This window comes from Chanodichthys erythropterus, chromosome 2, assembly GCF_024489055.1.
Source record: "Chanodichthys erythropterus isolate Z2021 chromosome 2, ASM2448905v1, whole genome shotgun sequence".
NCBI classification, from domain to species: domain Eukaryota; kingdom Metazoa; phylum Chordata; class Actinopteri; order Cypriniformes; family Xenocyprididae; genus Chanodichthys; species Chanodichthys erythropterus.
The window spans coordinates 14,787,262-14,799,505 of record NC_090222.1 but is presented as its reverse complement, the minus strand read 5'-3'; the positions used below and the strand labels follow the sequence as shown (position 1 = coordinate 14,799,505).

The following is a 12,244-nucleotide window of genomic DNA, read 5'->3' as shown; positions in this document are numbered from 1 at the left end:
CTAAGACATGTCCAGCTTGCCTGTGTTCTCATCACAGGCCTCCTTGGTTGGTCGAAGAGTCCATAAACACCAAAATGAGTCCAAAACAAAACAGTGTCTGCATTAAAACACTAGTAATTAGTCGTTACAAAAAAGCTAAACAATGTCAAGGCCTTAAAGTTCAACCTGAATTGAAAATAAATGTAATGATATCAAGGTATTACTAAGGACTGACATTCTTCGCTATGTGAGTATTTAAGACATATTCAGGCACATAGTGACATTTGGAAAGCAGTGTCTAGATCGGTCTAGATCAGTACCTGCGAAGAAATAGTAAAATGCTACATTTTCCCAGCAGAGAAAAACAAAAGTGGACCAAATTGCATCATTATTTGCAAGTAGACAAGGACAACAGGACTAAAGGCCATAACATACCAAGCGGACACGTCTGTCAGGTCAGGTTTTAGTTGGACCCCGTCGGCAGCGATCACTCTGATTGGCTATTCGATTTACGGAACCAGAAGATAACAAAGCGACAAAGTTTATTAGTTCTCTTGTAGTTGCACATCATCTAAGTTCGCATTTCAAAATGTGAATAATTTCATAAAAACTGTCTGGAATTAAGAATTTGATCAACATGATTCATATTCATAAATGACGAATACAGGCAACTGCCAACTGCTGGAATGGAAAGTTCCTCTTACATAGTTGCCGAAGATACATGCTAGTTGTTTTTGCGGTTGACAACGTCAGCCTTCATCGCCGCTAGTTCCTTAATGCCAGTTTGGTGTGTCACAGCCTTAAGGGGATTTAGGATTTAATGTAAGTGACAGTGTCCATCTTACAGCCCATCAGTCCGTGATCATACACTCATGAGGTATACAGGACTTTGCACACGCATCCCTTAAAATTACATAAAGGGCACAAGTTCACGTTGGAATGTTATTATTAGGGCCAGTTCACACAGAACGCGTTTTCACGTTCCACTGCGCAGCATTTATTTGGGTGCTTCTCAATCAGCTCCCTAGGTTGTGAATGAGTATCGTTTTTCGGAACTGAAATTCCGGCACTGCTACACTGTAAAAAAAATTATTTTTTGGGATGCATGGACATTTTTTTTTTTTTTTGTCAAATCAACTTAGATAATTAATGTGGTTCAGATAACATAATATTTTGGGTTTCTGTTGATTAAACCAACTCAAATTTTTAATTTCAATGAACTCAATTTTAAGGCAACTTACTTTTTCAAGTTAATCCAACAAAAAAAAAAAAAGTACAGTGTAAGAACCCTGGCTCACTACTGTCTAGTGATGTGTGTTTATGCTGGAATTAAATAATCTTCTCAAACCTTCTGTCACGTGATGTACTGAATTGGCATGTGCGATTATGTTTTGTACTTCAGAAAATATGGCGTTTTCTCCAGTAAGGGACCACTGATGCTCCCTAGTTTTTGTGGTGGACTGGGGGCTTTTTAGGGAGTGAACATTCCAGTGTACTGAAAGGATTTCATGATTGAGACAGCCCTTAAAATGGCCGACTCCCTGATCAGTGCCCTTACTACAAAACTTAGGAGCTAATTGAGACGCACCCTTCCTTTTTCAATGTAAACGTATGCTACACGGACGCAAAAACATCTCAAAAACTTGCGTTCTTTTCCATTTCTTTCATGCTTCATCCAGTGTTTTAAACGCAAGAACGTGTTCTTTGTGAACGGCCCCTTACAGTAAGATGCTGTATACTAACATCTCCAATTCAACAGCACATTTCCAGAACCTTAAAGGGTTTGACAGTTTTGTATATTCAAGTGCAGAATTGACCTTGGTCCATGTCAAGAAGGAAGCCTCATGATTTCCTATAGACAGCTAACAACCCTGTTGGAAAAAAAAAACAGCATATGCTGGTTAGGAATGTTTTGAAGCATGGCAGCTGGTTTAAGCTGGTCCAGCTCAGGACCAGCTAAGGACCTAGAATAAACCACCTCAAACCAGCCGCCATGCTTCAGAACATACCTAACCAGCATATGCTGTTTTTTTTTCAACAGGAAAACCAGAACTTTGAACTGGGACTTAACAAAATATATCCAATCACAATAAATCCTATTAAATTTAATTTATCTCACAGTCAGAGTGCCCGAGGAAGTTCTAAACAATACTTTGAGCCAAAACGAAAGCCGATTTTAAGTAGCATTTAACAATGCATTTGGCTCACATGGAAGTTTTCCATACCCTCAGGTAAAGCAAAATCCTTCCAAAAGTTTTCCATGGCATTATTCTTGTGCAAGATGCACTTGAGGAGTGTTTTGGATAGGGTTAGAAGGCCCATGTACGAGTATTTAACATCTAAAAAATGTATTCAAGAATACATTGCATAATACTTAGTCCACTCGCTGATCCGAAACAGATACTGAAACGACTGCCAGTAAAAGCAGTACGCAAACCGATGAGGACTCAGGGGTAAATCTGACCAGAAGTTACACCAGCTTAAAATAAAAAACAGCTGATGGCATCTTCTAAAACATTCGGATAAAAACGCCAAGTTAGATGTCTTCCTGGTGCTGCACGATTGCAGCTGTGATCTCAGCATTCTGGAAATACTCTGAAATCTCACACATGTTCAGCAGGGCATATTCTCACAAGAGCCTGTGTGAGCTTGATAAATGCATTCCATTTACATGATCTGTGCCAGCTGAGGAGTCAAAGCTGTTTTGTTTTCAAAAGATAACTTTTGAAATGATATCTGAAATGACAGGAACTAATAGGTTGAACTTAAACTGATCTAGATTCTGGTCCGAATGAGCAAGAGAACATAATCAGATTGCAGAGCATGTCAGAGATTCATATTGCTTCGGGTTACTTTCATTATGAATTCCTAATGAAGACTGACCTTCCTAATGTATCCTTTTGTATTAGATAAAAAGGGGAATGTGAGAGTAGTTGTTATAACAATAAACAGAAACAAAAGGACAGCATCTTTTTGGCAATGGAAAATTCATAGCAAAAGCTATCCAGCTCTCTGAATTTTGTAATTTGTAAAGGCAGTTGTCCAGTAGTAATCCAGGAACAGATGTAGCAGTCGTGTTTCACAATAACCCATCAGTGATGTTCTTGACAAGCGAGATGGTGCCCGATGAATTATGCAGACTCCTTTTTTTTTTAAGCGGACTCGAATGGTATCATGAAACAAAACAGAACTAAACAAAATGTTAATCAGTTTACATTTACAAATTACAAACAGAAGAAAAAGCTGCCACAGAGGCACAGAGGTGAGTCTGTCCAGAGTTTGCAGTCGGGATGTCCAGCGTGTAGGGGGCGTCAGGGGGACGAGTCTCTAGTGGATGGGGTTAATATCTGTGCGGTGATTGGGTGCCGTGCTGGAGGTGGTGATGGTATTGTGCTGGATGACTTGCTGCTGGGTTACAGGGGTGGGACTTCCTGCCGGACTGCTCTCTGGACCTGAGGGACAAGAGGAGAGATGAAGATGACTGCCAGACAGATATGGACAGACGTCAGGCAGTCACATCTGTTCATCACTCAATCCATCCATCAATTCATTCATGCTCTCATCCAGCCATCCGTCTGTTCATTCATCTGTTCATTCATCCATCCATCAGTCCATATTTCTGTCTATCTGTCCTTCCTTCCATCCATCGTTTTTCTATTTGTCCATTTATCAATGTCAGTCTATCCATTAATCCATCCATCCATTCATCTGTATGTCTGTCTATCCGTCAATCATTTAATGTATCCATCCATCCTTACATCCATCCATCCATTCATATATCTATCTGTCCATCCAACCATTCATCCATCTATTCATCTGTATGTCTATCTGTCAATCACTTACATCCATCCACCTTTACATCCATCAGTATGTTTGTCTATCCATCCATCCTTACATACATCCTTACATCCATCCATCCATTCATATATCTGTCCATCCATCCATCCAGCCATGTCTGTCTATCCATCCATCCATCCATCCATCCATACATCCATCCATCCATCCATTCATATATCTGTCCATCCATCCATCCAGTCTGTCTATCCATTCATCCATCCATCCATGCATGTCTGTTATTATCCATCCATTAATCTGTATGTCTATCTGTCAATCACTTAGTGTATCAATCCATCTTTACATCCATCAGTATGGTTGTCTATCATCCATCCTTACATCCATCCATCCATGTCTGTCTATCCATCCATCCATCCATCCATCCATCCATCCATCCATCCATCCATCCATCCATCCATCCATCCATCATCCATTCATCTGTATATCTATCTGTCAATCACTTAATGTATCCATCCATCCTTACATACATCCATTCATATATTTGTCTGTCCATCCATCCATGTCTGTCTATCCATCCATCCATCCATCCATTCATCCATCCATGTCTGTTATTATCCATCCATCCATCCATCCATCATCCTTCATCTGCATGTCTATCTGTCAATCACTTAATGTATCCATGTTTGTCTATCTATCCATCCATCCAGTCTGTAATTATCCATCCATCCATCCATGTCTATCTGTACATTCATCCATCCAGCCATACAGTATGTCTATCTGTACATCCATCCATGTCTGACTCTATCCATCCATCCTTCCATCCATCCATCCATCCATCCATCCATCCATCCATCCATCCATCCAGTCTGTTATTATCCATCCATCCATCCATCCATCCATCCATCCATCCATCCATCCATCCATCCATCCATCCATCCATCCATCCAGTCTGTTATTATCCATCCATCCATGTGAGTCCATCCATCTGTGTGATGTCTGTCTACCCATCATCCATCCATCCATCCATCCATCCATCCATCCATCCATCCATCCATCCATCCATCCATCCTTCCATCCATGTCTATCTGTACATTCATCCATCCAGCCATACAGTATGTCTATCTGTACATCCATCCATGTCTGACTCCATCCATCCTTCCATCTATCCATCCATCCAACGTACATTGCCTGAAGGCATTTACTGTACTTCAAAGTGAAAATGAAAACAATATTTTTATTTCCTGCATCATAAACACCACTAAGGCAACAAGTTCCTCAGTGACTGAGAAAATGAGTGAGTTATCCCCTCCCCTATAACCAGGGAGTGGCAGCCTCCATACATTTCAAAAATGTCACAAGTATCTATATCAGTGGGTGTGTCCAACAAACAATATACATCCGTTATTATGTAATGTCACCCCTGGCCATGTGGGTGCGTGATAGTACTCACTGAGGTAACCTTGAGACTCTTTCTGCATGGCGGTGATGGGACAGTCCTTATGTGTCAATAAAAGCTGTTTCAGTTGTGTCACCTCATTCTTTAGCATAGTGACCTCGTTCTGCCAACAAACACAATAATAATAATAATATGAAACACTCACAAAAAGTCTCTATGTGTTTACAGAAATTGAATAACTTAATAACAGTAAGATATCCGAATAACAGTAAAATATCCGCTCATACATATTAGCAAAAGGCATAAAACATAACATTTGTCTGGTGTGTAGCAACATTTCAAGCTAAACTAAATGTCCCTCATTATTTCACAGATTAAAAACATGTATATTTCACAAAGCACAAGTTTCCTGGATACAGTCTGGCCTGGATTTATTTTCCATTGAAATGCCTTCGTAGTTTAAGATTAAATTTAAGCCATGTTTGGAAAATCACTTTTGTGACAGCTAACCCCTATGGTTCTTTCCTTAGTATGCAAACATATTTAAACAAAGGCACACGTTTATGATGTTTTGTGTTTGTCATAAACCATGCAATACTTAACATAATTATGACAAACATGTTGGAAAAGGACTCTGGTGGATGTATTGGCAGCTTCACATCAAATCTCTCAGCAGACATACTGAATTAAAGGCCAGACAAGTCTGGGTCTCATTAGAAAACCTCATAATGAACAGGCGGTGAATTCTCTGCAATTACCGTTGTGGGAAACACTAGCGTCAGATCACACAGAGTTCTTGAATTTGATTAAAATATTTAGCAGAACCAATATGAAAACATGGCAGCGTTTCAGGGATGCTTGGTGGAGAAGAATCCTCGCTTTGACAGGTACAGTACCATGTTTGTGACTGTGGGGTGAATATTTCCCATAAGGCAAAACAAGCCTGAACAGTGGGACTAAGGGAGTGCCAGCACGTCTATGAGCATTCTGTCCCACCTCGTCAAACTATGCAATAACAAAGAAAAACAAACACACTTAACATATTTTGTTCTATTGTTGGTGGAAACTAGGACTGGGTGAAATTATGTCTCAATATTTTTCAGCCTTTTGATAGTTTTTTTTTTTAAATCAGAGGAAGCTAATTTAATGTATAATGTTTAATGCAAGAAACAAAATACAGTAAAAAATTGTAACAATCGGGCATGTTTTTCCACATTTGTTGACTAAATGGAAGGAAGAAAATTATTTTATATTTTTGCTTTTATGTATTTATATGAACCAGTAAAAAATAGAAATATTTGCCTAAATTTTTTTACACATTTTTTTCACTTTTATTCAGCAAGGATACATTAAATTGATCAAAAGTGACAGTAAGACATTTATAATGTTACAAAAGATTTCTATTTTAATAAGTAAATGTGGTTCTTTTGAACTTTTTATTCTTTCATCTAAAAATCCTGAAAAAAGCAGCACAACCATTTCAACTTTTAACAGTTTTTACTGTTTTTACTTTATTGCCAATGAAATAAAAGCAACCTTTGTGAGCATAAGAAACAATCTTACCCACCACAAACTGTACAACGGTATAGTGTAAATATGTAAATATAAGTAAATTGCCACACAGAGACCTCAATGAACATTTTTGAGGCACTATGCCACAGAATATGTGTCTTGAACTGATTCTCTGAGATCTCAATGCCGAGAAAGGTACTATTTAAAACAGTTAACGTGACTACAGTGGTTCAACCTTAATTTTATGAAGCGACAAGAATACTTTTTGTGTGCCAAAAAACAAAATAACTACTTTATTCAACAATATCTAGTGATGGGCGAACAATGCTTCGTGAAGCTTTGAAGCTTTATGAATCATTTGTTTCGAATCAGTGGTTTGGAGCATGAATCAAACTGCCAAAGTCACACAAACAAAATTTTTAAACATTTATGATGTAACAAAGCCTTGTTTACTGAAATCACGTGACTTTCATGCTCTGAACCACTGATTCGAAACATAAGATTCGTAAAGCTTCAAAGCTACACTAAGCAGTGTTCGCCCATCACTAGATATTGTTGAATAAAGTCGTTATTTTGTTTTTTTTGGCGCACAAAAAGTATTCTCGTTGCTTGTTTTAAATATGTTTTTGGTACCTTTTTGGGCATTGAAATTGTTAATTATCTTGCTGTCAATGCAGGCCTCACTGAGCCATCGGATTTTATCAAAAATATCTTAATTTGTGTTCTGAAGATGAACAAAGGTCTTATGTGTGTGGAATGACATGAGAGTGAGTAATTACTGATTTTTCCTTTTTGGTTGAACTAACCCTTTAAAAACTAATCTTGCCCATCTTCAGAGTGTCTATTTACACTAAGCGCAAACAGTGTCCCTTGTTGGAAAACACTATTTACACTAGCTCGACCCACCAGATAGCATCTAATTACTATTTATACTTACTGCAAAGAAAGTATGGTATAAATGGTATAAATGGAATCTATTGCTATTTTCATCTAGTGTAAATAACATATCGCTACGAAAATGCTGCTATTGTCACTGAGTGTAAATAGAATATATTGCTATTTTCACTTAGTGTAAATAGCATCTACAACTATTTGCACTAAGTGTAAACAGCATCTATTTGCAATATTCACAATTGTTGTCTACAAAATTATATTTTGAATATATCAGAGGTATCCTTACATCGGCTAGCCCTAGTAGGAACTTTAGATAAGAGGGTGGTTGCCTAGTGGTTAAAAACAAAGGCTGGTGGTAACTGAAAGGCTCAAACCACACAAAGTGCAACCAGTGAACATTCACTATTGTGTCCCTGAGCAAGACAGGTTAAGAGGTTGGAGAACAGCAGAGAGTATGAATGATGTGGCATAATGGGGTTAGACCACCCAAATATGGCCAGGCTGTTCTGGTTTCCTGGTTTTAGATGGCCTTTACACACGTGTCATGTGGTTAGACTGCGAGACCAGCTGGCCGACCAGCTAAACCACCTGAACACCAGCTTGAACAACCAGGGATACCTGCTGAAAACCAGTTTAGGCTGGTTTAAGTTGTGGGCAATGCAGTATATACTCAACACATCCTCCAAAAATAGACTTACATACACACGGCATCAATCTTTCAGGTAAACCTCTATGCAAATTCAAGGTCTATTGAGAGCCTAAATGGATGCGTTCAAATGGAAACCTCAAAATGTGCCGTGATGCTCAGATGTTTTACTGGCCTACAAACCACACATTCAGCTGCAGCTGGCTGTGCTCTGGTTACTCTATAGACCTCAATAACCCATTGACCCTTGCCTCCTCACAGCCGTCCCCGTCTGCTCTCCATCTACAGTAGCTTCAGCTGTCAAATGAAGGGTGTTTATGAGCTTCTGTGGTCTAGCGTAAGCTAATACAGAGTGAAATATGACGCCCCGCGTGAAATACATCTCAGTGTGTGTTCCAAAGTGAAGTGCGTTTTAACGCTTAAGAACCGAGGCCTTCAGCTGAGGAGAAGTGTCCGAATGAGTGATTCTGACCTGCAACTGCATGTTGGTTTGGGTGAGCTCCTCTGCTTTCTTTTCTAGCGACATCACCCACACTTTCCTTTTCTGTCTGCAGCGTGTGGCGGCTGCGCGATTCCGCTCAAGGAATTTCCGTCGGCGCTCGTCGGGGTCTTCGTCCACGACACGCCTGCGGCGACCCCCGCTGGGCGGCGGGGATTGAAGGGTCTGCGTCGGCTGCATTTGCTGCGCAGCAGGAGATAACTGTAAAATACAGGATAACAAAAAGTCTGAGGTTACATTCTGTCCCGAGGCATCATATTCATATTCATGGACCTGGCTGCTGGCCAATCACCTGTCAAACATCTCCTCGTTCAGACCTCTCCAGCCAGAAACTTCCTGTCTGGGAGTTTTCTTTAAAAAAACATGTGCCCTGTACACGTGGCCCTATGGCCCTATGATGGACGTCTGGGCGTGAGAAACAGCAGTCTGATTTACAGGCTGCCCCACCCTCATAAAGAGGTGTCAGGGCCCAGTTTTCCACTGCACACGTCCACTCGGACCAATACTCTACGACACCCTGAGAAACAGGGCCACTACCAGCGCACAAGGCCCACAAAAAGCTTCTTTGACACATGCTTGGCAGTTGCCATGTTTGCTGTCTTTAGATCATTACAGGTTTCTGGAGGCGATGGAAAATGCAGTGGCTTTGATGGTTTGTATGTATACAGGGCCCCTTCTTTGCCTTAATAATACATTAAAGCAGAATTTCTGAATCACAAAATGATGGATTCGTTCATCCTAAAGAGTTTAAGTGTCCAGACTTGAAGGTTCATATATATATGGAAGCTTCTTTCTGCCACTGAATAAAAAAAAAAAAAAGAAGGTAATTTTTATTTCAAAATTCTGACTTTATTTCTTGCAATTGTGAGTTTATATCTCACAAATCTGACATTATATCTCGTAATTCTGAGAAAAAAAGACTTGTGAGATAAAAAGTCGCAGTTACCTTTTTTATTTTTTATTTAGTGGCAGAAACAAGCTTCCATACATTTAAGAGTGACCACGATAAAAAAAGAAATCTTTTAGAAATCTAGTTTAAAACACGTTCCATGTTCTTAGAAATGTACTCTTGATTTGATATGATTCTGTAAAACTTTTACACCATTTTCAACAAAAATGTCATGTGGTGCAAGTAAAACATAATAACATACTGTTTTAAATTACATTAACTTTATGACATACAGTACATTTTCTTACAGTTTGAATACATGAGTGTACACATTTTTTATTGTAAGAACAATTTTTAAATAAATTTTCAAGGTAAAAAGACTTTTTAAAACATAATGAATTATAAATATCACAAGTTTTTGAGGAGTCGCAGATTTACATTACATTTTACAGCCTAAACTACCATTGCGTTTTCATAATGAGGTCAAATTATATGATATTATATGAGACTTATTAACCTTGACACAGAGTCATGAGTCTGCAGGGGTCTTTCTATGATATAAGTTCCTGTTTTATGTTTTTTTCTGTGTCTGTATGCTCAAAATAATTAATTGGTTTGAGTAGGGTAACTTAAATTAAACAAATTAGTTCAAACAAATTAACTTTTATGAGTATTTTGAACTTTCTTTTTCTTGTGAGTTCACAAAACTGACACATTTTAAGTAAACTGAACTGTTTCATTGTTTTGAGTTTTATGAACTTTCTTTTAATTTAAACAAACTTAAATTTTCCTGAAACTGGGCTGGGATTTCCATTTCACTCGAAAGGGAGAGTAAATGCGAAAATGTTTCACAGACAGTGTTTAGACTAAGCCAGGATTAGGCCTTAAATCAGTAGCGTTTATAAACGTACCCTAGAAAAAACATTACTGGCGTACATCTTGAGACAAAACAATGGCACATATTTTAAGATATGTCAGTGCAAGTTGCTTTTAGTTAAAACAGCTCAAACATGCATTTTGGTCTAGGACTAGCTTAAGCCTTGAAGAGTTACTGTTGTGTGTATTTGTGTGTGTGTGTGTGTGGAGGGGGGTATTTAAGTTGAGATTACATAATATTTTAAGTTAAATGTATGAATTAACTTACTCACATATTTCAAGTTAAGAGCAATTAAATTGTATAAGCATAAAAAATAATGTATAAAAAATAATGTATAAGCCAGTTCTGCATACTTAAACTTTGAATTTCTTAACTCAAAGATTTTGATTTTCGCCAACTTATTCGGGTTTACAGTGTATAAAAGAGGTGTACTCAAGTAATGTACAGTATTTTGGAATAAAATCTGAATAAAAACACATTTTCATTATGTCAGATGTTCACAAACTGAGCCCCAGTTTAACTTTATTTATTATCATTTATTTGACATGACTCAAATAAACTCGAATAAGTTCAATAGAGCATTAGAACCTCAACCTAGTTCAGTACCTGTGAAGCAGCAGAGTGCATGGGTTGGTGTGGAGAGGTCTGGTGTCCGTGTGCAGGGTGCAGATGGGGCGGGTGGGTGTTGTGGTGCCCGTGGCTCTGTGGGTGGTGATGGGCGCTCTGTGCATGGCTGGGGTGGTGGTGGGCATGGTGTGGGTATCCGTGGGGTGGGCCCTGCATGTGCTGGTGAGGGTGAGAGTGCAGGTGGTGGTGACCGGCCTGATCCTGCCGCGATGGCATCATCTCCATCATATGACCCATGGAGTTCATGCTGCCATTCGACATGCCCCCCGGATGGTGGGCAAGGGCAGCTTTCAGTCTCTGAGTAGAAAATTGGGGGGAAATGGTATATATTAGCATTATGACTTGCAAGTTTCAGATTTTCCATTTAAAAATAGCATTTTATTTGGTCCATTGTACAGAAAATTAAAAGAACCTGTCACTTTGATTAGCATCTGGGGGGCGTGTTGCGAATGTGAACACTGCATTAATTGTTTTTATAAAATAAAATAAAATAATTCTTTAAAAATGTATTTGGCAATTAGTTATATTCAGTGAAAACAAATTATTATTTTGCAACCCAAGAAAATAGATCTTTATTTTTTGGGGATATTTACCTGGAAAACAAGACCAAATTTCTGATTCATTTAATTTCCGTGAACATAACAAAATATGTCTGTCTATTGAGTCGACAAGTGAGCGCTTATATTTTTCCGATAGATTACATGTGACCGTTCGCCCACTTTGTGACGTACATGAATGTCCGAGCTAAGCCTGTCACTCCCATTTACCCTCTCACCCACACACCTACACACCCTCTTACACACCCAAACACACTATTCCACTATCTGTCGTCACTGTCTAAGAGCTTCATCTGAATAACGAGCCCAGCGCGGTGCGGGTCTGGCAGCAAGAGGTCCCTGAGGACTCTCTCCCCCGATTTGCCCATTTCCCCTTCGGCCTACGCACTGTTGCTTCAACCGTGTGGTCTACTTAAGCTTTCACCCAGGGCTGGTCTTGGAGTCTATGACTTTAGAGACGCTCAAAGCGCGTCTGTGTTTGGAATATGTTTACCTGACTGCTCTCTCTCTCACAGAGCTGTTTTTCTGGGCAGCTCAATAAGACAACTTAGGGGTCTGAAAAAAGCCACAAGT

General features: G+C 39.1%; 1 protein-coding gene across 2 annotated transcripts in view; it reads right to left on the bottom strand.

The window, feature by feature from the left end:
* Positions 1-2,527: 2,527 nt before the first annotated feature.
* creb5b (cAMP responsive element binding protein 5b) overlaps positions 2,528-12,244 on the bottom strand; it is an 88,411-nt gene continuing 78,694 nt past the window's right edge. For both annotated transcript variants that reach the window (XM_067393129.1, XM_067393132.1), the window contains 4 exons: positions 11,094-11,411; positions 8,695-8,922; positions 5,225-5,333; positions 2,528-3,431 (listed from right to left, as the gene is read on the bottom strand). In XM_067393129.1, coding sequence (XP_067249230.1) covers positions 3,307-3,431; positions 5,225-5,333; positions 8,695-8,922; positions 11,094-11,411 — 780 coding nt within the window. In that variant the 3' untranslated portion in view covers positions 2,528-3,306. The remainder of the gene's footprint in view (positions 3,432-5,224; positions 5,334-8,694; positions 8,923-11,093; positions 11,412-12,244) is intronic.